Genomic DNA, 24,325 nt, shown 5'->3' with positions numbered 1-24,325 from the left:
AGGAATGACCTTATGGAATAGTCTTAAATAAAAAATGTAGTAGTTAAACAAACTTTAGTGGAGATGAAAATGATTTCACAACATCACTTACTAAACTAGTTTATACATTTTAATTGAAGAGATTGTATAAAAGTTCAGCATTTATTGGTTTGTCGCACAAAGCAGCTGGAACAAACAGTGGTCTCTTGGAAACAAAAATATACAATAACAGACAATTGATGACATTTTGCTTAAAGAATGTCACATCAATTGCACAAATGCAAACATAGTTTTGTTTTTTATATATATATTTACGTTATAATATAATAAATCTTTTTGGGTTGGTCCACAGCTGAGAGTACAGACGATGATCCCTGTGTTGTCATCGTCAAACCCAGAGGAAGTTCTCTCTCTGTTGGTCCATGTTCAGGTCGACTTGACTTTGCACTGACTGAGCACCTCCTGCATCTTCCTCTGGATGTCCTCCACCCTCTTCGCCCACTTCTCCCGCACCTCGTCTTCATCGTCATATTATAAATCAACATTATTACGATAACTTCTAAGGAACTAAGGTGCAGTATTCCAGATAACCATCTTAATTCCACTGTAGTTCATGTTCCTCATAGTTTGGGCATTAATCATCCTCCTCAATGCTGCTCTGCAGGAAAAATAACTCAGCAACAACAGTGGGTGTGACTTGGTTCGTAGTAACACAAGAGAGACTGGAAATCAATTAATGATTATAGGTTGAGATCTTCATTCAATCCTCTTCACCAGTTTAAATAACCTCCAGCAGCTGTTTGGTGCCTTTACCTTTAACTTACAGGATCTGCTGCTGGTTTGTTTTCAAGCTTCTTTCTCTCTTTTCCAACACACACACACACACACACACACACACACACACACACACACACACACACACCTACACACACACACACACACACACACACCGACAACACGCACACTGACAAAACAACATACACACGCACTAACAACACTCACAACCTCACAACACATCAAACACGCTAACAACACGCACACTGACAAAACAACAAACTCACACACACTAACATCACAACACTCACAACCTCACAACACATCACACACACTAACAACACAACACTCACAACCTCATAACACATCACACTGACAACACAACTCGCACAGAACCCCCCCCCCAAACACACACACTTACAACACAACCTACTAACACACTCACAACACACACATACACTCGCAACAAATCAAACACAACACAACCCACACACACACTTCATTCAACCACAAGATATTGTGTCCATGTGCGTTTCATCAAATAAAGATACTGTAAATGTTTACACCTAATTTCTGATGCATTTCACAATAGTCCTCTTGGCTCGTTCAGTTCAAAATTATTATTTGGAAACATTGTGATCTCCATTAGAATTTAAAATTATATTCTGGAGGTGTGAAATAGTTTGGACTGACTTTAATCACTGGCAGGTCAGGGTGTAATGACTTAACTTTTTTTCTAGAGGAGGTGGATTTGTATGTGCTGCAAGAATATACAGTCTGATATATATAAAGTTATAAATTATATTATAAGTAGTAATATATATTATAAGTGTTATATATATATATAAAGGATGATTAAAAAGTACCATTACATTCTGAATTCAGAGGAATGACCTTATGGAATAGTCTTGAATAAAAATGTAGTAGTTAAACAAACTTTAGTGGAGATGAAAATGATTTCACAACATCACTTACTAAACTAGTTTATACATTTTAATTGAAGAGATTGTATAAAACTTCAGCATTTATTGGTTTGTGGCACAAAGCAGCTGGAACAAACAGTGGTCTCTTGGAAACAAAATATACAATAACAGACAATTGATGAAATTTTGCTTAAAGAATGTCAGCTGAATTGCACAAATGCAAACATAGTTTTGGTTTTTATATATGTATTTACGTTATAATACAATAAATCTTTTTGGGTTGGTCCACAGCTGAGAGTACAGACGATGATCCCTGTGTTGTCATCGTCAACCTCAGAGGAAGTTCTCTCTCTGTTGGTCCATGTTCAGGTCGACTTGACTTTGCACTGACTGAGCACCTCCTGCATCTTCCTCTGGATGTCCTCCACCCTCTTCGCCCACTTCTCCCGCACCTCGTCTTCATCGTCCTCTGTAACAGCTGTGTAGGCCATGAGCGAGATGAGGCCCATGTGGAACAGGTGGGTGATGTGCGAGCAGCGGTGCTCCATGATCTCAAGGTCACGGTCGCAGTTATCCAGGTACACCTTCAGCAGGGGTCTTCCAAACAGCGAGGAAGTACCCATCACGCCGCGGTAGTACACATCCAGGCTAATGTCGCTCTTGTCTCTCTCGTAAATCTTCTCGAAGGTTTGCATGTAGCGCTGGGTGTTGTCCGGATCCTTCTTCATCTGCGCCAACATGTTGTTGAAGGCATTGTACTGGTGCTTGATGTACTCCTCGTACTTTCCGTAGGTTTCATTCACCTCGTCAATGCGGATCTGCTTCAGGCATTGCTGGTTCTTTTGTGAAATGGTCTCAAGCTTGGTGTGGACCTCCTTGAAGTCCTTTTCCAGAGCGTGGGCCTCCTCATCAACCAGTCCCTTGCGAGCCACCCCGACCAGGGAGGAGACGATGCCGAAGATGGGGTCTATGGAGGAGGCGAAAGAGGACACCTTCTCCACACAGCACAGCACCTTCGCTACAGTTTGCTTGATTTGTGCTGCATCAGCCATCACTGGTGCTTTTCTTCTGCCACTTTAGGGTCTGGAGGCTGGAGAGGTAAAAGGAAAAGTCAACCACATCACTAATCAACAAATAATTCCTCTTCTTGCTTAACATCATATTCGGTTGCTATGCCTGCAGCCCACATGTCACCAGCTGCTGCATGTGTGCCATATTGTAAAAGGTGTCATCTTTCACGCTTATGGTACAACACAATGTGGGCTTGTGTTGTCTGGACACACACTCAGCTTACACGTGTGAGCGGGGGAAGGACTGGAAGGAAATAATAGTTTTATTATTGATGAAATCTGTAAAAATATTTTTAAAAAAGGCAGAAAATAGACAAATATATTAATCATAATTTCCCTAATTCTAAAATGACGTATTAAAATTGCTTATTTGTTTTGTCTTAATATTAGTTTTAAACCGAAAATACAGTTTAAGTTAAATGTCATAAATAACTAAGATGACCAGCAAACATTTCGGAACATATTTTTATGTAAAAATTACTTAAATTATCAAAATTGGTGCCTGTTCATTTGGAGCAAACCTGTCTTTGTTCCTCCACAATAAAAGAAAAAAATGTCACAATTAAGGTTTCAATTAAAATTGATTAAAAAAATGTTTTTTGTGTGTGAGATTATTCTGCAGGAAAAATAACTCAGCAACAACAGTGGGTGTGACTTGGTTCGTAGTAACACAAGAGAGACTGGAAATCAATTAATGATTACAGGTTGAGATCTTCATTCAATCCTCTTCACCAGTTTAAATAACCTCCAGCAGCTGTTTGCTGCCTTTACCTTTAACTTACAGGATCTGCTGCTGGTTTGTTTTCAAGCTTCTTTCCCTCATTTCCTGATTCCCAACACAAACGCACACACACACACACAGACATGAATCCACCACCCAGTCTTTCACTTTCATTTCATCCTTCCCAGCTGACTCGGCTGTTACCCAGAATCCCCATCACCCATCAGATCAGAGATAACAAAGCACCGAGGCCGCAGATGTTTACTCACCAGAGATAAAACTGTTGGTGTTCTCTCTCTCTCTCTCTCTCTCTACAGCAGCCGTCTGACTTCGCTCTTCACCATTTCCCTCCCTAGTCTACAGCAGCACAGCCCCTTCCTGCCTAGTGAGGGAGTGACCACGAGGAAGTGACTCCGCACCCCGTGCTGATTGGATGAGAGGCAGTTCCTCCACACGCACCGCAGCTTCACGCTCCAACCACTGACACTGAATGACAGGGCATCCTCTCCATTGTGGATTGAGATTTGCTGTGGATTTATTTTTTCTATCAGAATTAGTAAACACAGCAAAGACTGATATATATATATATATAATACACTAATACAGAGAATAAGGATGTGAAGGATAAATCTACATTTACTCACTTTTGTCAATTCATACCAAAGTAAGCAGAAGCTATTTAAAAAATAAATGTAAAGGATGGGGCAACTAATATGCTTCAATAAGTACATGAAGGTCTTTTTGGTGATTAATGTATTTAATTAACTGGTGAATAAATGAGAATATGTTCTTTTTTCATTGCATTTCTGTCTTTAATGGTACAGAAGTTTCTCCTCCACCATTATGATCAATGTCTCCTGAATCTCGCACTCATCCTCCACGGTAACTCCGGAGGTCTCAAACATGGGAATACGAGGTAAGTTAATTTAAAGACCATACAGAAGGTAAAGAAAAGACTATTTTAAAAATGCAAGTTTGTTGTACCTGTAGGAGTACTTGAAACTACATGATGTATTACATGAAGATTTCATACTTTGGCATCATCTAGTGGTAATATGAAGAATGACACTGTGGCAAACACACATGCTCCTCAGCCCCTTGTTGCCTGTTCCAGTGATGAAGGTGACGGAGGAGTAGAGATGTCAGCCATAATGTTCTTCTCTTGTTTGCACTTGCCTTTTGTAAAGTAACTGTTTGCCCACTTACATGACATTACAATACAATTTTACATTGATCTCACAAGAGGCTTCAAACATACATCATCCCGCACAATTATTGTTTTAACTGTCAATTTCATAAACAGCATTGTTGGTACACTGTAAAACCTAACAGTACATCTTACTAAATGAAGTAAGTTACAATAACTCAATTCTCAAAAAAAGTTGAGGCCACTAATTATCAATAATTTAACATAACTCAAAAGTAAATTATTGAAGTAATAACTTAGTTATTTTGAGTGCGCTTAAATTCGTAGATCATTTTAAGTACTGGTGACATAATTCAATTTGTTTCATTGACTCGTTTTCTTTAAGTTGATTTTATACTATTACAAAAAATGCAATTCCCATGGGCTGCTATTTTCCTATGTCTTAGGATTTTAAATTGTATTTTTGTTTTTTTTAATAAATCATCATATTGTGGATAAGTATGCATCCAGATCATCTTTAATAATCCTCCAAAGTGGAACCTAAGTGAGGATGTTAATTACATTACGTACAAGCAGGTATTTTTAACAACTTGATTGACAGAAAATGAATTGCCAACTAATATGATACGTGATTCATCGTGTAGCATATGTACATTTGAAAGTACAAATGACAATTGTTTCATAAATTCAGCTTCTCAACTATGAGAATATATTGTTTTATTTTCCTTGTCTTATAAATCTTTTAATATTTTGGAGTGTTGAAGGATGGGGCGATTACATCACTGTGGGGTCAACTTCTGTTTGTGATTTCTAAACGATTTTCCAGCCCAAATCATTATCGTATTTTATAGTCCGGACCATATTTCCTGCGTGTCACGGCTGCGGGTTCCTAGTATTTCCTCGAATAAAAGCACGGATCTATACGCAAGAAAACGTCAAGACTCTACGTTATGAGTCCGTGCATCTTCCGCTCCTGCAACAATAAAACCTTATTAAAATAAATGAATCGATTCAGTCAACAGAAACGCGAGAGTGCTTTTACTCTGAAGTGGGCACAGGAAAAAGTGAGTGCTTTAACCTGATGACCTGGCGCTGAGGTAAAGCGGATCTACGGCCAATTTACACCAGTAACGCAGACAGCGAGGCCCGGGGGTAAACTGTGTCAGATATTTAGAAAAGCTATTTGAGCTTTTACAGACTCATTCAACTTTCTGCGTCAACTTCACGTAAGTCTGCTCACAACCGGTAACCGTTCACCTGCTGTCGCACACGGTACCGAGGGGGACGGAGGGCGGAACCGGTTCGAACCGGTCAGCACCAGGTTTGCACTCGGCACCGGAGTGATGGAAAAGATCGGCGCGAAGAGTTTTTTGCTGGACAAACTTCACTGCTGACCGAGAACCCCGCGACGATACTTCTTCCACGCAAGGTAACGTTGTTCCTTTATTGCTTGGTTTTTTAAATATACAAGAACAATGTCTGACCGCTGAAACTTGCTAATGAGTTCGGTAAACGGCGCTAGCTTGAAGCGCGGCCAATTCCCGCTTCTGAAAAACGTTCAAAAGTTAACGGTCAAACGTCGTGTAGCTAAAGTTGGCAGTTGTTGAGTTAACATTAGTAAGTTTGTGAAAGTGTTCGGTCAAGCTCCAGTTATAGTTCGCTAAGTTCGGTAACGTTAAGGTAATAACTGTTCAACTATTTTAAAAGCACAGAATGAGAAAGAGAATGGCGGTGGAAACATGTTAGCTTGGCATGGTGCTTTCAGGCTCCACCTTGTTAACGGTCATTGTGGAAAAGTGGCAGGTGTGTGAAGACTACAACCAAAATCAAAGTTTCTGCCGAGACTTAGAGTTCTACTGCCTAAAGGTCAGTTGTTTTAAGGAGAGCAAACCATGTGGAAATGTAAATTGTGTGATTTTTCTACTGCCCTACAAATACAGTTATTGAGACATTACAGACTGTATCATGGCCAGTATTCCACAATTTCACCTTTACCGTGCCTGTATAACAACTGTTTGTGTACATTTAGTACTTTTAATTCACTAAAGGTACATTTGTCAAGAACACATTCAGAGAAAAAAGTGGTAGGTGAAGACGGTATTCAGAGGGCATTTCATTGCCCTGTGTGTGATTTTAAGCAACCATTTGTTGAGAGGGACATGTTTATACACCTAAGGGGGCATTTAAGACGGAAAGAAATAGTGCCATGTCCTTTCAGGGCCTGCAAGTTTAAAACAAATGTTTACTCCACATATAATGCCCACAAATGCAGAGAACACCAACATGTGTCAGACTACAATGTAGAAGTTGTGGTGGAAACTGTTTCAAATGTTTGTCAGTATAGTGACATTGAACAGGATCCAGTTCAGTTTTCAGATGAAAATGAAACTGCCACTGTGTCAGACAGAAGCAATGAAGGGTTAGCAGAGCAGTTACAGTACAACCTGGCTGCCTTCTTCTTGAAAATGCAAACCATTCTCCATGTATCACAGAGGGCAACACAGGAAATCATTGAGCATATGGATCAGTTGTTTTCACTTTCAGAACCTGTTATCAGAAAATCGGTAACAAAGATATTAGAAAAACATAACTGCCCTGTTACTGACACACTTGTAAATGACATTGTGCAGGCAGTTTCAGATAGTAATGTTTTGCACAAATCAGTTACATCTGAAGGACCACTGTCCACAGCCAAGAGACGAAAATCATATTATGAGGAGACGTTTCCATTTGTTAAGCCTGTAGAGTACCTTATTGAGTCGTCCCAGCATACCTTTATGTATGTGCCCATTCTCACATCTTTGCAGCAGTTGTTGAAAAAAACAGATGTACTTGAGAAAGTCAAAGAAACTACTGCACAGTTGCCTGGGCATTATTCATCATACTGTGATGGCTCATACTACAAGGAAAATCTGCTTCTTTCTGATGAGGGTCAGAAATTATCAATAATTCTCTATGTTGATGATTTTGAAATTGCAAACCCTCTAGGAACATCAAAAAAAATACACAAAGTCTGTGCAGTTTATTGGACATTAGCTAACCTGCCAGTAAAGTACCGCTCAGCCCTCCACACTACTCAACTGGCTCTATTGTGCAATTCAAATGATGTAAGGAAGTTTGGATATGCAAAAACATTTGCACCCCTCTTGAGTGACCTAAAAACTCTTGAAGAAGCTGGTGTCTACATTGAAACATTTGGTGACTGCCTCAAAGGCACAGTCTACTCTGTTGTGGCTGATAACCTTGCTGCCCATGGGCTAGCTGGTTTCAGTGAGTGTTTCAGGTCTACATATTTCTGCAGGTTTTGTCTTGCCACCCAGACAGAATTGCAAATGTCAGATGCAGTCTCTGGTAGTTTTGAGATGAGAACCAAAGATCTGCATGATAACCATGTTCAAGAAATACAGAACAATGACAATGGAGACAGTTGCGGTGTAAAACGCAGTTGTGTGCTCTCTGACCATCTCTCTTATTTCCATCCTGTCACTGGATTTCCACCTGACATCCTACATGACCTGTTTGAGGGTGTGGTTCCTGTGGAGTTGGCACATTGTTTGAAAGGTTTGATCACAAAAAAATACTTCACTTTGGAAGAGTTGAATAGGGCAATACTGTCCTTTCCCTTCCAACATTCTGACAAGGTTGACCGCCCTCACCCGATTCCTCAAAATTTTGCTAAGAGAGGAACAGTTGGGGGGAATGGGCATGAGAATCACACTCTGATTCGATTGCTTCCTATTCTCATTGGCTCCAGAGTCCCAGAAGGGGACAAATTCTGGGAAGTGCTAATGGACTTAAAAGATATTGTTGAGCTTGCTATGTCTCATAATTTCAGTGATGATACTATTCAGTACTTGGCGTGTAAGATTTCAGATCACAGGCAGCTGCTTCAGGAAGTCCTTCCTAGCTTACGATTACGCCCAAAGCATCATTACATAGAGCATTATCCTCATCTCATTAAGTGCTTTGGTCCTCTGGTGCATCTCTGGACAATGAGATTTGAGGGGAAGCACAAAGTTTTCAAGAAAGTTATTCATGACACTCATAACTACAAAAATGTGTTGAAAACTTTGGCAGAGAGACACCAAAACATGATGGCATTCTATTTGGCATCTCCAAGGTTTTTCAAGCCACAAGTACAAACTTCAAAAGTGGAGTCTATCTATGTTGAGTCACTGCCTACTGATACACATGCATTAATATCGAGCATCACAGACAGCAGCTGTGTATACGGCACAAAACAGGTAACCATTGAAGGCACAACTTTTGTGGCGAGCATGTTTGTTTGCACTGGGACACATGCCGCATTGCCTGAGTTTAAAGAGATCAGAAACATATTACTAATCAGAAATAACATCTTCTTTCTTCTGAAAGACTATGAGACCTGGTATATTGAACATTTACGGTCCTATGAGCTAACAGATCATAAAAGCATGGAGGGCCATACAGTGAAATCTGTGTGTCAGCTAACTGATCAAATGCCACAGGTTGCCTACAAAGTTTCAGGCAAGCTTATTCTGACAACTAAACATTTCATTCCAGTGTCTGAGTAAAGGAGCAGCACAACGGCAAGCAGCCTTCCTCAGCCATTTTTCCGGTAAGGTACTATGTGTTGGAGTATATCATTACTGTATAATGGTTAGTTATATTTGTGAATAAGTTGAATAATTAGCTTAAGATTGCATTGTTCCAATTATACCATGCTCTGTTGTAAAATATTTAACCAGTCCATTTTCAATATTTTGGGAAAGTTAAATTGAAGAGCAGCAGAAAAGTGAGCAGCTAATGTACAGATTCTTGTGGGTGGTCTATTCAGCTAGTAAAAAACAGAGAGCCAGGTACAAGTAACTATTTGTGTTTTGTGTTACAGGTCTTCCTAATACAGCGTAAATGGATCCGAATGCTGTCCTAAAACTAAGGGTCATCCTAGATGATATCAACGCTGAAAGGCTTATTTTGCCCTCTCGTCCTGAGACTGTAAATGCCCTCATATTGGAGGTGAAAAACAAGTTGAACCTGGCCTATGACTTTCGCCTTCAGTTCCAAGACCCAGAGTTTGACAATGCTCTCTGTAATTTAGTTAAAATAGAGGACCTTCCATCCAAGGCAACCATTAAGATAGTTAGATTTGTTGATTTAGATATTAGTTCAACCAGCACAGATGACACAGTGTTCCTGTCTGATAACACAGATTCACCAGAGCGTCTTTGTCGATGGCCAGAGATATTTGTTGTTCCAACATTCTCATATGAGGTGGAGTATGCTCTAAGAGAGGGCAACTCTGCATATGTGCAGGAGGGAAAAACTCTCAGGTTGATCAGGGATCAAAAACACAACATATTAGATGCAATGGCTGCTGAAATATATAAACATAAAGCATATCCTAGTACCAAAGAGATAGTCAAGGCTGCTGAGGCTCTGGTGAGCAAACACCCCTGTCTGAAAGAAAATGGTTCCAAAACGGGGTACGAGGGTTGGAAGAACAGTTTGCGCTTCAAAATGGGCAACTACAGGACAAAACTGAGCAGGGCTGGCATAAAGGAAGTGGCTATGAATGCAGGAAAGCGCAGCAGGTCTAATCCAGAGGGTGCAGCATCCAGGGCCAACATCAAAAGACCCAGAAGAGGGGAAGTCAACTTCCTTCCTAATTATCCACTGGGAGAAACTAAGGACACATTGGAGACCATGAGGCTTGAGATGGTGGAGCAGTTCAAGAGGACATCGATTGAAAGAGACACGGTTCTCATCCACCAACTCATGCAGCGTACCTTTGCACTAAGGCGCGAAGAAATTGTGAATTCAGGTCCTCCCATTGCTGAACTAAAAGACAGATGGCCTGGACTCTTTTCTGAAGCCCAAGTGAGTAAACAATTAAAAAAAGAGCAATTAATTGACAAAACACTACTTGATCTGGAAAAATGAGCTTGAGTTGTTTAATATAATATGTCTATTTGTCTGTCCTATGCTGTTGTTTTCCATGCAGCTCTACACTGAATTCCACAGGATCACCAATCAAAATCTGCCACATTCCTTCTATGCTGCCCTTGACAAGTACACACCACTGCTGCTAAAGCTCTACAAAAAGAAGAAGACTGGAAGTTTTGCCGAGAAGATGGAAGAGGTTATAATGGCATATAATGTTCAGGTAAAATATTTTTTGTGTATTACATAATGTTGAATGTGAACAGGATGCCCCAACATCCATCTATGCATAACCTGTGTATGTTTGTTCAACAGGACAAGAACAACATCACTGCAGCTCGAACGACAGCCCTGGCCGGCCTACCACTCTACTTAAAGGAGGATTCATCAGAGGTCTTCAAAACTTGCAAGGTATGTTTGAATTCTTTTCCATTTCCACAGCTTTTTCACCAAAACCTCATTATCTACTCACCACTATGCCGATGGAGGGGTGGGTGAAGTGTTTGAGTCCGGAAAACACTTTAGGAGTTTCAGGGGCAAACAGTGTTGCAGCTAAATCCAACACAATTGAAGTAACTGGTGATCAGTTCTTCAAATGTAAAAAAAAACCTTAACATGCCTCCATACTATGTGTGTGGTGTCATCCAAGTGTCCATAAGCCCGTACATTCAAATTTGATTTGAAACGGCTTCATTTAAACCATGTTTTTAGCCTAAATGTCCATGATATCCTCTTTTGGAGCCGTGTTCACGTTTGCAAGCAAACACTGCACACAAGCTAACAGCCAAAGGGTATGCACGGGGTGCGCGTTAGCATCACTACCTCCAGAAAACAAGGTGTAAATGACGCCGTCTCGACTTGAATTTGAATGTCCGGGCTTACGGACACTTGGATGACCCCACAGGAGCATTATGGAGGCATTTCAGTTTTTTTTCTGTTTGAGTTAGTTCAATTGTGTTGGAATTGGCTGCAACGCTGTTCACCCCTAAAACACAAGGTTTGTTTTGGACTCAAAACTTCACCCACCCCGCCATCAGCATAGTGGTGAGTAGATAATGAGTGAATTTTAACTTAATAATATTTTAATATCTTCATCTATTTCCAAAGATTTTTTTGTATTTGTTCAGTCATAACATATGCCCTAGCCAGGCAGTGCAGTATGCAGGAGGAATGATTACATACACCAACTTTTAAAAAGAACATAATATGTGAGTCATTTTTTGATAGCTATCATTCAGGGGTTGGGTTCAGGTAACAGAAATCTTAAAAAATTTGCTTAAAAATCACATGTCATCAAGTACAGAAACTAATTTAACAGATTATCTGCTCCCAAGTTTGGGATACAAATTTGTAAAATAAGATTTGGCTCCTTACTCATCCCTTCTCATCTCTGTGGATGGTGTATTTTTGTGCTTCTCTAATTCACAAATGTCAAAGTGGTTACGTCTTGAAACTTTATCTGTAACTAATGACTTAATCAGCTATTTTGAGCAAAATATAAGCAACAAATTCATACCCAATCCAGAACTCTGCCCTCACTATATATACAACTCAAAGGTAATGATCCACCTAAAAAATCTTGCACTCATGGAAGGTATTGGTGCACCACATAGAAGAACTAATGAATTAACCTTTTTCACAGCAATCATATTATATGGTTTGTAAAAGTACACTCAACCACACTGGACATGTATTCCCTTTTCAGGATGAGTTGGAGGCAACCCAGGAGGGAGCAGTGGCTCTGGTGGCAGTGGTGGATGAAGCGGAGGTGCCTGCAGGAGTTCCCTTTGAAACTCACCATGTGTCAATCGTCCTCGAAGATCAGGTTGTAATGTCTCACAGATCTTGGACTGATTCACTGGTAATTTTGTTTGGACTGATCTATGCTCTACATTTGAGCTACCCTGAGAAGCTGAGTGGCTTCTTTGAGTTCATCCAGGTTGTCCTGCTAAATCTTGACGATGGGAGAAAGCAGCTCAAACCTAAGTTACAGTCCTTGAGAAATGAGCTGGAGTAGGTTGTCAGTAGCTTTTAATGTTGAATGTCAGCATTGTTTTTTGCTTGCATGCCAAATACTGGTAGCTAATGACATGTATATACAGTAAACTATGGCACCTCTGATTTGTGTGTTAAAATAGGTCATATTCTTGGATTGCTTCTGTGGTGTTCTCACTTCTCTTTACCACATGGAAATATGTTGAATTTTTATTTATATGCTTTTTATATGAGCCTCATTTTCATTGTTAATTCCAGCATATAAATGTTAATGTATACGACATTTAATTCAACAGCTTCATTGTAAAACAATATTGGCACGGAATCCAAGGGAATCCAAATGTTGACGTTAAAAATGTTTTCTTTTGTCAGCTACTGACACTTTGGGTGAACTATACCTTTAAACTGTTAACTTAAAATATGCCCTGCTTTATGTTATACAGTTGATCGTTATGGGCATAAGAATGTGCTTAGTCTGCTGTAGCCTTTAAGATTGCATATGTGAAAAATCTGAGAGATATTTCTTTGAATTTCAGCAGCTGGTTGCATTGAGATGTGAACAACAAAATAAATTGCTCAAGCTGAGTCATGTGGGTGTTTTTATTTTGAGTTAATAGAGCTTAACAGGTTTAAGGCAATCAGTTTCATCAAATGAACTGAGTAGCCATAATAAAGTTTTAAGTCATCACAACTACAATGTAATACTTTTCTTAAATGGAAGACAACTAAGTCAATTTAACTTAAGTGGTAACATTTGTATAAAGAAGGTTCATTTAAGTTAGTCTTACTTAATTCACTAACATTCTGTCAACACATTGTAAATAAGTTTGGGTAAATACTGCATATGACTATAGAATACTAAATAGACTTAAGTTCAGGTAACTTATAGGGATTGGCAATATTAACTTTATTTACCCAAGTTGCCTCATCAATAAATATTTGAGTTACTTTTGCTTAAATCAAATAATTTGTAGATTTTAAATTGTTTGAGTTAATAAACTTAAATGGTACAAGGCAATCAGTTTCAGCAAACAGTTTGAGTTGACCTAACTTGTCAGGTTTTACAGTGTACTGACGACAGCCTCAGACACACTGAGGAAAATTTACCATAAAGATTTTAAATGCTGAATTGGTTTTGTAAAACTTTGATTTCCTGGGTTTCACCTGAATTCACCTGGCCTGATTATTATTATTATCTTAAAGTATTGCAGGAATGTCTCTTCTCCACACTCTGGGTATTCGAGCTGTATTTACAGCTAAACAAATATTGTTCATCAGGACAAGGACAAGGCTGTTGTGTAATGTTTGACTTCCCACATAGTGATATGAGACAGGATAGGAAAACATCTGCAGATTTTTCCCAAGTCCCCCCCCCCTCCCCCACTCACTCTCCCTCGCTCTCTCTCTCTCTCTCTCTCTCTCTCTCTCTCTCTCTCTCTTGCTTACAGACACATGCTAATAACAAATAAAGTTCCTTTTTGTTTTTTCTATTATATTGAAAAAATATTAAATTACAAATAGATAAATTTACACAAGAAAACTAAATAATAAAAATAAAAACTTCACATCATACAGTACAACATATAAAAACACTAGATTGTTAAAGATGAAAAAAAACTAGTGGCACAGAACTATGTTTGACTCATTCCTCCAGTTTATCTGTGGAGGTGGTTGGAGGTGAACTTGTGTCTTTTGTGTTTCTTCTTCTTTGTCTTTTTGTAAAAGTTGCTATGAAGCCAGAATGTACTCGTCCTTCTTTTACTTAATATTCTCTGTGTATTTAGGTGTCTCTGTTATATTGTCCATCTCCTTTTGGTTAAACTGAGGGCAAACAAAGCCAAAAACAAAATTCTTAAAATATTGTGTTATATGCAAAAATAGGTCTAGACCTTTCTTTTGTCACATTTTTCTCCACTGGGATTATTACACTCTCTTTGATACTTTACCTCACTGATACCTTATCAATATTCTGTGTACTTTCACTAACTGATAAGCAACACTGTGGGAAATCACTCAGCTGCAGCTAATGTGTACTGAGCTCCCGTTGCTGTGAGAACTTTGGGTTTTTGACAGAATCACTCTGATTAGATTCACATTTTGTATTTTAAAATCCTTTTAACCTCCATTGTCTGAACTGGCTGTTACAGATAAGGTGTGACAGAAATGTCACAAAAGGTCACAAAGTCGACTAAAAACACTGAGTCAGTCCATGACGCAACGTGTTTCTGACCCATGATAAATGAGGGACGTGACCAGATGAATACCCCTCACACACAAACACACCCCTCCACTTGCACCCCAGCGTGCTCACATACAGCTCAGCTCCTCTATGGTATTTCCCACAATAACATCCCGGGTCGACACACTGACTCTGTCATTTTTGCCTCTGACCCTTGCACTCCTCTCTCCCTCTCTGTCCCTCTCTCCGCCCGTCACCCTCCAGGCACCCGGACCGGTCTGAGGATAAACGCCTCCAGGTTTCAGGTGGGAACCCGGAGCAGACGAGAGCAGCACAGAACCACATCAGCAGGTTTGACACGGGAGCAGTGGACGGTTTGGTTCGGTTTCGGGATTAGAAAGCTTTAAGCCTGCCATTGAATTTGCCTGGAGGGGAGAGCGAGCTCAGCCTGGACTGGGATCAAATTATTTCCACTGTTTGTTGTTGTGGTTTATTCTCATATAGAGAAAATGAATGCATATTTTAACCTGACTTTATGTGTGCACTCCAAATAGCTAGCCTCTTGTCAAAATCTGTCCATTTATTTATCTATTGCATGTGTGTATGTCCCCAAACTAAGTTAATTAAATGTTGAGCTCAGCTGTATTATTCTTGTCTTTACCTCTATTGGTCATAGACGCTGTCATCACAACAGAGGAATCAATCCGAGCAACATGAGAGGACGTCCTTCGATGATGGTCACAGAGCTGATCGTCCTGCTGGGGTGAGTAAGATCCTGCCATACTGATTCCTAATGTTCAACGTACTCACGTTAAAGTATTTCATTGAATTTAGAACAACTTCGATCAATAAATAGATTCACGATTTAAAGGAAAAAGAAGAATAAACATTGTTGATCACAAAAGAGATGACTATCAAAGGTTATATGCATAAAATATACTGAACATTTTAATTAATATATACAAATATACAAAAATGTCTGAAAAACACACAATGTAATGAAGCTACAATTGCCCGTGAAATAAATATTTACAATTATTGGGCAATAAGTCTCCTTTTTTTTTTATCGGACAAAAACATATTTATTTCTGTTATCATTCATCATAGTTATTAAAAAATACTAAGCCATAATACCCTATAACACCATACATTATATTTCAGAGTCATTGGTTTTAGCTATGGTGCCAAACAGAGACCTGATTATGATGACACACCCAACCCGGAGTTCCTCAACCCGTCCTGGATGGCCAGTATCCCCGATGATCAGCCGCTGTCTGAGGTCACCATGCCTGGGACCCACAACACCATGGCCCTGTTCGGAGGTGTGTACGCTGAGTGTCAGACCTGGAGCCTGGCCTCCCAGCTCCAAGCAGGCGTCCGCTTCCTGGACGTCCGTGTGCGTCACGTCAAGGGGAACCTCACCATCCATCACGGGGTGTCCTATCAGCGGGCCCACTTTGGTCATGTGCTGGAGGGTGTGGCTGACTTCCTGCAAGAGTTTCCCAGTGAGACTGTGCTGATGCGTTTAAAGGAGGAGTTCAGTGAGACGTATGACATCTATGGGGCTGTGGTAGACTACATCCACCGCTACGCTCACTGGGACCTGCTGTGGCACAGCCGGCTGGTGCCAACCATGGGAGAGGCCCGAGGGAAACTCATCATCCTGCAAGACTTCTCTGGGCCAGATCTGGGGATGCGCTATGGATCCCTCGACATAGCAGACAACTGGAAGGTATGAAAAGTTATGATTATTTTTCAGAATTGACTTAATTAGCTTTTTTAGATAATGATTTTTATTGACCTTTCCAACCCTTAGACGACACAAGTACCTCAACACACCTCCCACTGTACCACCACCCCAGCAGGCTTCAACATTCCATTAAACATGGAAAACATAAACCATAGGAATTACTATTAAAAGACAGAATTTCTCAATACACATAAAAATAATGTAAGAGACTATTATATAATCTCGTTGGTAATTCGAAGTTTGCTGTTTTCCGTGCAGGTCCCTACACTGGTGCACGTGGAGGAGAAATGGCAAAGCGTCTATGGCCACCTGGAGGCTGCGCCCGCAGGAAACAAGGCCCAGATCTTTCTCACCTTCAGCAGTGGAGCTGGTGTGTTTGCCTTCCCCAAAGCCATCGCTCAGCGCGTCAACGCACAGCTGTACGACTACCTGAGCGCCAAGACGGACCTCAACCAGCGCCTTGGGATCATATGCATGGACTTCCCTGCTGCTCCCATGATTCAAATGATCACTGACTTCCAACTTAAAGAGGTGACAAAGAGGAGGCACGGCTCTAATCCAGTTCTTAGCAAGGGAAGTCTGAAATATATAATTCCTCCACAGTGGAAGAAGATGAGGAAACATTTGAATTATAAAGTTTGAGCCAAAATGCAACATAGGGTACAGTAGATCACATCCAGTAGATCCATCACGATGGACACCAAATACATCAGTTGAAGCTTGGATAACTTAACTACTCTACAGCAACAAACAAGATTTAAATTATACTAAATGACAGAACTTGTCATTGTGTCATTCAGCAAAGATACCGGAAACAAAATAAAAAGTCACATAAATGGCATCATGTGGAGAATTTGTGCAGAAATAAACTGTGGAACCAGATAATGTGTATTATTTTTTCACAATTCTTGTCCATCACCTGTAAGCACTGAAGCAGCCATGTTTCATTGTCCCTGCTGCAGAGATGCCAGTCGGCTCTAACATCTTATTCCAGATCATCGGTCTCCATGTGTCTGAGACAAGGGGAACAGCTTCGGTGACAAACCATCTTCAGCTGTCACACATGCATTGCTCCACTTGAGCCTCATTCTAACTGAAACAGAAAACTAACTTCACCTCTTTACTGCTTAGGTTTACTCTTACTTCTAAAAAACATTCATTAGTTTACTGAACGTTTTGAAAAAATACTCTTTAACTTGTGTTGACATGTATTGGGGAGGGCCTCAGTGCATAAGAAAATTATATAAATATGTTTGTGGCCTCAGGGGGAATTGTGCACAACCTGAGACATTACCTCATCAGTTACCACTTGGTGTTTTGTGGTGTTTTTGTGTCCAGCTGCTACACTGAAAATATTAGAGGAAAAAGTTTGTGATGACTACACCCTGAGTATTTCGTGCCACACTGATGAGAACTGATAATACATGATTTCCTCACTTTGTAATCTAACTAGTGAACCATAGAGTCTGTCCTGCGACATCTCACGAATGTTTTGTGGCTTAGTACGCACGTTGCTTGCAGCTCGTTTATATCAGATAACAGTGACACGTTTTATCAGCAGTTCCTCCTCAGAGATGTTTTGCGAAACAGTTGTCGAAATACTTTAGCTTGAAACGTCGTGTCTTAACATCCTGCCCAGTGTCAACTCTGATGCCGACTGGTGCATCGTTGTACATTTAGTGAAACCTGGAAGAAGAAAAAGGCTTTAAAGTGTCTCCACTCACAGCTGAACAGGTAGGAGCATAACACTGCTGCTGCTGCAGATCTTCTCCTTGATGTTTAATGACTTATTTCATATCTCCTCTTTCTCTACAGCAAAGATGAATCCGTCTCCAGAAGATGAATATGTTCCCGAAAATCCTGTGTTGATTTCAGCACTTGGTTAGAGTCCTGTCCTCTATCACATTCACTTCCTTTCACATTGTTTTATCTGTTTTACTGTCCTGCTAACTCTCTGTCTTTCTTGCAGTTGTGGTGAATATTATTTGGTGGATGGTTATGATTGCAGGCATTGGACTGGGTAGGTGTTTTTATGATGTTATTTTTGGCAGAAGGTGGCATCTTGTTCTTTTGTCGAAATTTCAATAATCATGTTTTTCTGCAGGAGCCACACATCTGCACCGTTGTCCAGTACAACCCGGCATTCCTGTCTTCCTGATCGCGTTGGGAGCGGCCACCCTCCTCTCTCTTGCTCTGACCTACATCAGGACTGGCAGGAGGGAAGGCACACTCTCCACCCTGAATTTGATGTGCATGGCTTTCATGTACATCTTCAGTTTCTTCTGGTTCATTGCAGGTGGGAGAAAATGTGAGACAGAGGTTTCAGTTTTTAGCTTTTCAATGATGGCTAAAACACAAAAAAAACTAGAAAACTTTGTCTCAAATCTTTGTTTTCAATGTGTTTCTCTAAAAGTATTTGTGACTAAATTGGTGACAACCACTGTTAAAGGCCCCTGAAAACGCATGTTTCTTTATCTTCTTGTTACTGTAAGATGGAATTTTACATGAGAGAATTTCTGTATTTACCTTATTTTCTGTGCTCCTCTCACTTGTTTTAAGTGAGCGCTGCTTTTTTATATAAATATGTTCATTAGATGTTGATTTCCAGAGGAATTTCCTTGAAACAACTATTTAATCTACATGAAACAAAATGAATAGAATTTAAAAAAATCTAAAGAATTATAAGAAAACAATTGTAAACTAAACTGCATCATAGTATTGATACGTTGGAGATTGATGTGTTCACCCCTAACAAAAATCTAATAATAATCTGTTGTAGCGATGTCAGAAGAACGCCATCACTCGTAAAAAAAAAAAACCTGAATGAGAAAGAAGTTTTTCATGGTTGCAATTCGATGTCGATTCAACTAAAAAATGAAGTTGAAATTGATGTCAGTGTTGTGCCGTCTGTTCCCTGCAGGCACCACCTGGGTTTACTCTGTCTATCCTCCCAGCTACACACCAGGAGAAGCCCAGTACTGCCACAAGACGACCTTCCAGTATGCGTTTGCTGTCACCACCCTCACGTGGGTCTTTCTGATGCTCATATTGGTCATCGGCACTTGCTTCGCTGCACTGATCTGCTGCAGGACTGTGAGGGCCAGACGCCATTTGATACCCAACCGCAACACGTTCTATGGCACAACAAGCAAAACTGAGGAAACCGCAGCTGGTGATGTGTGAATTAAATCCAGGTTTGTGTAGTGAAACTTTTCCAAAATGTGGACAGTAATGACACAGATTCTGCTCTGCACCCTCTCCCGTGTGTGTGTGTGTGTATTTTCAAAGGTATGAATATTTCACAACATAACGACATGTTGTTTTTCTGTTACAGCTCACGTGGCAGTTCTGTTTTTTCTGCACCACACTAATGTGGTCAGATGTAAGAGCTGCAGAAACATCACTCTTACACAACGGCATTGTCACATCGCATCTCCCGTCAGACAGTAAACATTTGAACCAGCAGAGGATAAAATGTTACATAATCTAGTGGCAGCTAATATCGATCCAGTATTGTGATGAAACCTAAATGGACTGAGTTTTTATATTGTTAACCACTGTGTGAGAGATTGTTCTTTCAGCGAATGATGCTGTTTTTTTTTTTGCTTGAAAATTAAAGTTTTGTATGTTGTTTGCATCATTTATGTGTATTCTTTATCCCATTCATATTTTGCATGAATCCTGTGTACTAGTAAACATGCAAGGATTCTCTGCTCATTACCGCCAGTAGTTATTTGTAATGAGTTGAGGTAGATGGTTTGAATAAAGAAATGCTGGCAGTTATGTACAAAACAGTATTTTTTCATTATCTATCTATCCATCCATCCATCCATCCATCTATCTATCATATTCCAAAGTGGTGACTTAAATTGCAGGCTTTGTTCGGGGCAGCTATTGTAGGTGCTTGGGGTCCTTCGGCGTCACTACAAAGCGACGCTGGTTGGCTTCAGCTAGCGTGTCTGCTGCGGTCACTCTGTCGGTGACAGGCTGACGAACTCAAGGATTTACTAAACACACCGAGAACGATATTTAACCTTGTGGTGACTCATCTGTATAAAAAGGATACATCGTGTTTGTCTGCGGCGGTGAGGGAACATGTGGAGCTCAGGCCGCCGCGTCCTTCACGACGGGCTCACTGCTTCTGTCCGGAGCTTCTCTCTGACGCCTGCTCAGGTCAGTGACTGTGAACCTGATCCAGGACCTGTCCGTGTAACACAACAGTACAACTACACCCGGATGTAAATATTGGGTTATTTATTATGTGTTTTTCACTCTAAGCTTGGTCTCATAACAAAACTCGTCTTTATTATTAGACAAGTCCAGGTAAACCCAAATGCAGTGATCCTACAAAGACTATTATAATCTTTTTAAGTATACTTAATGCATTCTCACAATGTGTATCAGCTTTTCCATCAAGTAGATTTCCTCCATCGTCAGTGACCATTTCCACTTTATTTCCATTTTTACTACAGGGTCTTTTCGTTTCAAGTCCTAATTAGGATCTTTAGGAAACACAACATGTGGGTTCCATTGGTTCTTCAAATCACCAAACCTCAATAGGATCTGAGACGGTTCTGCCCAAAACTGTGATGATAACGACCCAATCAACCTACTATTCGTGGGGCTGTTTATAAAATAGCTTGAAGCTTTGCACAGGCCATAGGTCACTCTTTTAAAAAAAAGAAGTAGTATTTCACCTGGACACGACAAAAGACTTGAAAGTGTGTGATGTAATTTTCTGGTGCCTGATGTTTCCACAGAACACAGTTGTGGTGGAGCGATGGTGGAAGGTCCCCTTGTCTAAAATAGGCAGCCCGCCGAGGCTCACCCCTCGAAGGCACAGAGTCTACAAGGTAGTTGAAGACACCAAAAACGCTCCCAAGGAGAAGATGGAGCTCATTCTGACTCAGACTGTACCGAGTGAGTATCTTCAGTGCATTTAACTGACCAATGAACATCAGCATTGTTGGGGACTTAGTTTCTGCTTCAGAGGAAGCAGTAAAATATACTAAAAGGTTAATAACATCCCTATTTTCCTCTGTTTGCACCATTAACATGTCTTGTTTGTTGTGACAGAGCTCGGTGGAAGAGGAGACACTGTGTTCGTGAAAAAATCAATCGGCAGAAACAAGCTGCTGCCACAGGCTCTCGCAGTGTATTCATCACCTGAGAACAAACAGATGTTCGAGGAGGAGCTAAGAGTGTGTACTGCTCTATGATGCTGTTTCATTACCCCCATCACGTTACACCTCAGAGTTAAATTATTCATTATCACCTTCTTCTACCCACAGCTTCTGCGTGAGGGGAGACCAGAGGACAGAATCCAAACCCGCACTGGACAAATGGTGAGTTGTGTTTCACCCTTCAAAGACTTTCCTCCTCACAACCGGGGTCTTCTACCTCAGGCACAGGTATTAACAAGTGAAAGTAACAGCAGATCAACAGTGGTCAGTTTTTTAACAAAGGTTTTTCTTACAGACAATAGAGTTCCTCAAACGCTCAAAGCTGAAGATTATCAAAATGCCCTCTGAGGAATTCCAGCTCACTAAAGAGGTCGTCTGCAGACAGTTTCTCAAGCAGGTATGTCGGTCTTTGATTTTTGCATCCTCATATTAACCCGTATGTCCCCTACGCTACATTATCCAGTCAATACTTGTAAGAAATGGGCTGTTTGACAAGTGTCTCTGACATTGTCTAACTTTCTAAATACCTTTTTCTTAGCTGGGAGTTGTCATGCCACCTCATACACTGAGTCTTCCATTTGAGCCAATCAAGGAGTTGGGCGACTATTGGTGTGAAGTGACGGTAAGAAAATCATGTAGCTCCAAGCTTTAATGATTAGTTTCAGGGTTAGGGTTATCACATTTATAATGCAGCTTGATAGAAAAAAACAAATTTTTATGTTATTGCAAAATGCAACAGCCACATATAACTTTAGATTTAAACTTTTTCAAATTAGTTACCTTGGAGTTTAACTAGTTTTTTCTCCAAACCAAGAAAGCAACTTTTTTGCCTCACTTGACAGCAGGTTTTGCTGTTGTTCTGCCAGAATTCTTAATCTTAATATTTTTTATTATCTAGGTCAATGGAATAAACACTGTCCGTGTCCCGATGTCACTGATGCCATATGAAGACCCATCTTCAACTTACCAGCGGCAGTTGAAGAGACAAAAGCAGCAGGAGCAGGAGGCGGCGGCTGCACAAACTGCAGAGTCTGCCGAAGAAGATGAAGCTCTTGTGGAGGCAGTTTCTGAGGCAGCAGTGGAGGCTGACGCTGGTAAAGACTCTGTGAGTCAAGTTAGTGAACATTCAGCCTCAGCAGGAGCTTCTGCTGCTCAGGAAACGACCTCGGCTACACAGACAACTCAAGATACAACAGCACCGCCTAGTGACAGCCTCAAAAAGGACTTAAAATGAAGATGTCCACACAACTTCGATGGATTGTTTGTCATAATACACATGATACCTGCATAAAATGTTCAACATCAATTTAAGACCACTGCAAAAACAGTGAAAATAAAAGGTAATCTGTAGCCTGTGCCATTCTATGGGAGACTATCAAGGACTTTTTTCATAAAGGTTTACAATGAAAGGAAACTGCAGTGTTAAAGAACTCATGGAGAATTAAAAGTCCAACATGATTTAAATATGTTACCATGTGTAATGCCTGCATCAATGTGATTCTATTAATAATAATAAAATCTGTGATCTTCAAAGGTATGGAGCCAGGAAAGGAAAACTTAATTTTAACGGCACAACATACATAACAAAAGGTTCTAAGGTAAACAAATATGGTCTTTTCCAGCAGTTTACAACTAATGAAGCATTTTCCCTCAGCGTATTTAAAACATTCTAGCGTACTGGCAGTGGATAACTCACATGCATAGATAGTATCAGCGCTTAGAACTAAGATGAAAAACGGATATGAAAAACTTTTGCAAGCAAATCAACAAACGTGTTTGTTTTCCAACAAATTTCTTTTTCTTTACAAGGTTGTTGATTCAGTTTATAATTATGTATCTTTGTTTCTATTGCCGGAAAATCCACCCTTTGGTAAGAAGAAGGGAAACATACATTCATCTTCACTACTAGTGTCCTCGAAACTCTCCATGAACTGTGAATAGAAGAAATGCAGTCAATAAAAAGTATGCCTTTCACACTGGTGAAGATTTGAAAACATTACTTTTGAGCAAAAGTATGAAATTGTTTATGAGGCAAAAGAAATGATAGTGTTTAATCTGTTATTACATTTCAAACTTCATGATACAATTTAGAAATGCCTCTCCTTAGAGGAGCCAAAAGCTGAGTGAGTTCACAGACAAATTCCAAGATCTGAATAGAAACCAGCTCAGCAAATCTAAATCTTTAAAATGGAAACTGAGCCAGATACGTCTTAAAGGAAAACATCAACAAATTTGGACAGAAAGACGATAACAAATATTTTGGTAGTACAATATGTACAAGATACGCTGACCAAAAAGCCAATTTCAAATAATCCTTTGTAGGCCGATTTACGTATTAGCACATGATGAAATCAAATAGATGCTGAGTATAATTTGAGCTTTAGACTTACTGACCTCGGAAAAGAAACCTGCTGTTTGCTGACCGAACTGCTGGAAAATAGGAAGAAATTACAATTATTTGTAACTAGCTTTTTTCTTCTTTGCTGGTTCGTCATCAGAATCAGACTCTGTTACTCTGTCATTTTTGACCCATGTTGTCTATCAAGGGGTTTGTATAGCTTGTTTATCAAAGGGTTAACATATTCAGAGTAATCACCTGAACAACCAAACTCAACAGTGCAGTAAATCGAGGAAAAGACCGTAATGGCACACGAGATGAACGACAATCAGCTGATGAATTTT

General features: G+C 40.1%; 5 protein-coding genes across 13 annotated transcripts; 4 read left to right on the top strand and 1 right to left on the bottom strand.

Annotated features, from left to right (window-relative positions):
- Window positions 1-116: 116 nt before the first annotated feature.
- Window positions 117-13,963, bottom strand: rpz2 (rapunzel 2). 5 transcript variants are annotated; one of them, XM_034600019.1, is made up of 3 exons: window positions 3,737-3,981; window positions 2,129-2,766; window positions 117-492 (listed from the first exon to the last, which is right to left on the bottom strand). In XM_034600019.1, exons 2-3 carry the CDS (start codon window positions 2,726-2,728, stop codon window positions 406-408), a joined length of 687 nt encoding a protein of 228 aa, XP_034455910.1. In that variant the 5' UTR covers window positions 2,729-2,766; window positions 3,737-3,981; the 3' UTR covers window positions 117-405. The 5 variants fall into 5 exon arrangements, with proteins under 5 accessions (XP_034455910.1, XP_034455909.1, XP_034455911.1 ...); XM_034600020.1 differs by lacking the exon at window positions 117-492 and adding an exon at window positions 13,925-13,963 and having other exon boundaries at window positions 1,783-2,766; window positions 3,737-3,772; XM_034600021.1 differs by lacking the exon at window positions 117-492 and adding an exon at window positions 13,932-13,949 and having other exon boundaries at window positions 1,783-2,766; window positions 3,737-3,755.
- On the top strand, window positions 5,888-13,116 carry LOC117770498 (sterile alpha motif domain-containing protein 3-like). 2 transcript variants are annotated; one of them, XM_034600016.1, is made up of 6 exons: window positions 5,888-6,043; window positions 9,157-9,211; window positions 9,485-10,473; window positions 10,598-10,759; window positions 10,852-10,947; window positions 12,242-13,116. In XM_034600016.1, exons 3-6 carry the CDS (start codon window positions 9,505-9,507, stop codon window positions 12,551-12,553), a joined length of 1,539 nt encoding a protein of 512 aa, XP_034455907.1. In that variant the 5' UTR covers window positions 5,888-6,043; window positions 9,157-9,211; window positions 9,485-9,504; the 3' UTR covers window positions 12,554-13,116. The 2 variants fall into 2 exon arrangements, with proteins under 2 accessions (XP_034455907.1, XP_034455908.1); XM_034600017.1 differs by lacking the exon at window positions 5,888-6,043 and adding an exon at window positions 7,350-8,175.
- An 826-nt stretch (window positions 13,964-14,789) lies between the features above and the next one.
- si:dkey-266f7.9 (uncharacterized protein LOC100006223 homolog) lies at window positions 14,790-17,342 on the top strand. 3 transcript variants are annotated; one of them, XM_034600635.1, is made up of 5 exons: window positions 14,790-14,863; window positions 14,975-15,015; window positions 15,387-15,473; window positions 15,872-16,442; window positions 16,719-17,342. In XM_034600635.1, the coding sequence occupies exons 3-5, from the start codon at window positions 15,424-15,426 to the stop codon at window positions 17,100-17,102; spliced, it is 1,005 nt and encodes a 334-aa protein (XP_034456526.1). In that variant the 5' UTR covers window positions 14,790-14,863; window positions 14,975-15,015; window positions 15,387-15,423; the 3' UTR covers window positions 17,103-17,342. The 3 variants fall into 3 exon arrangements, with proteins under 3 accessions (XP_034456526.1, XP_034456524.1, XP_034456527.1); XM_034600633.1 differs by lacking the exon at window positions 14,790-14,863 and having other exon boundaries at window positions 14,877-15,014; window positions 15,389-15,473; XM_034600636.1 differs by lacking the exon at window positions 14,790-14,863 and having other exon boundaries at window positions 14,877-15,015; window positions 15,405-15,473.
- Window positions 17,343-18,048: 706 nt separating this feature from the next.
- Window positions 18,049-20,243, top strand: LOC117770424 (transmembrane protein 272-like). Of its 2 annotated transcripts, XM_034599879.1 has the most exons (6): window positions 18,049-18,194; window positions 18,276-18,341; window positions 18,430-18,480; window positions 18,565-18,756; window positions 19,381-19,654; window positions 19,795-20,243. In XM_034599879.1, exons 2-5 carry the CDS (start codon window positions 18,281-18,283, stop codon window positions 19,641-19,643), a joined length of 567 nt encoding a protein of 188 aa, XP_034455770.1. In that variant the 5' UTR covers window positions 18,049-18,194; window positions 18,276-18,280; the 3' UTR covers window positions 19,644-19,654; window positions 19,795-20,243. The 2 variants fall into 2 exon arrangements, with proteins under 2 accessions (XP_034455770.1, XP_034455769.1); XM_034599878.1 differs by having other exon boundaries at window positions 19,381-20,243.
- A 154-nt stretch (window positions 20,244-20,397) lies between these two features.
- Window positions 20,398-23,101, top strand: mrpl9 (mitochondrial ribosomal protein L9). Its single transcript, XM_034600609.1, has 7 exons — window positions 20,398-20,633; window positions 21,221-21,380; window positions 21,537-21,661; window positions 21,752-21,805; window positions 21,939-22,040; window positions 22,182-22,265; window positions 22,542-23,101. The coding sequence occupies exons 1-7, from the start codon at window positions 20,556-20,558 to the stop codon at window positions 22,875-22,877; spliced, it is 939 nt and encodes a 312-aa protein (XP_034456500.1). The 5' UTR covers window positions 20,398-20,555; the 3' UTR covers window positions 22,878-23,101.
- The last annotated feature ends 1,224 nt before the right edge of the window (window positions 23,102-24,325 follow it).

The sequence above is a fragment of the Hippoglossus hippoglossus genome, chromosome 11 (genome assembly GCF_009819705.1).
Source record: "Hippoglossus hippoglossus isolate fHipHip1 chromosome 11, fHipHip1.pri, whole genome shotgun sequence".
Taxonomy (NCBI): Eukaryota; Metazoa; Chordata; class Actinopteri; order Pleuronectiformes; family Pleuronectidae; genus Hippoglossus; species Hippoglossus hippoglossus.
The sequence above is the reverse complement of the archived record's forward strand: the minus strand, read 5'-3'. Positions and strand labels throughout refer to the sequence as shown.

Coding starts and splice junctions, on each gene's coding strand:
- rpz2 (XM_034600020.1), bottom strand. CDS start 2,728: ATGGCTGATGCAGCACAAATCAAGCAAACTGTAGCGAAGGTGCTGTGC.
- LOC117770498 (XM_034600016.1), top strand. CDS start 9,505: ATGGATCCGAATGCTGTCCTAAAACTAAGGGTCATCCTAGATGATATC. Junction 10,474..10,597: donor GACTCTTTTCTGAAGCCCAA/GTGAGTAAACAA, acceptor TTTTCCATGCAG/CTCTACACTGAATTCCACAG. Junction 10,760..10,851: donor TAATGGCATATAATGTTCAG/GTAAAATATTTT, acceptor TTTGTTCAACAG/GACAAGAACAACATCACTGC.
- si:dkey-266f7.9 (XM_034600635.1), top strand. CDS start 15,424: ATGAGAGGACGTCCTTCGATGATGGTCACAGAGCTGATCGTCCTGCTG. Junction 15,474..15,871: donor GAGCTGATCGTCCTGCTGGG/GTGAGTAAGATC, acceptor ATTATATTTCAG/AGTCATTGGTTTTAGCTATG. Junction 16,443..16,718: donor ACATAGCAGACAACTGGAAG/GTATGAAAAGTT, acceptor TTTTCCGTGCAG/GTCCCTACACTGGTGCACGT.
- LOC117770424 (XM_034599879.1), top strand. CDS start 18,281: ATGAATCCGTCTCCAGAAGATGAATATGTTCCCGAAAATCCTGTGTTG. Junction 18,342..18,429: donor TGTGTTGATTTCAGCACTTG/GTTAGAGTCCTG, acceptor TCTTTCTTGCAG/TTGTGGTGAATATTATTTGG. Junction 18,481..18,564: donor GATTGCAGGCATTGGACTGG/GTAGGTGTTTTT, acceptor GTTTTTCTGCAG/GAGCCACACATCTGCACCGT.
- mrpl9 (XM_034600609.1), top strand. CDS start 20,556: ATGTGGAGCTCAGGCCGCCGCGTCCTTCACGACGGGCTCACTGCTTCT. Junction 21,381..21,536: donor TCTGACTCAGACTGTACCGA/GTGAGTATCTTC, acceptor TTGTTGTGACAG/AGCTCGGTGGAAGAGGAGAC. Junction 22,041..22,181: donor GCAGACAGTTTCTCAAGCAG/GTATGTCGGTCT, acceptor CCTTTTTCTTAG/CTGGGAGTTGTCATGCCACC.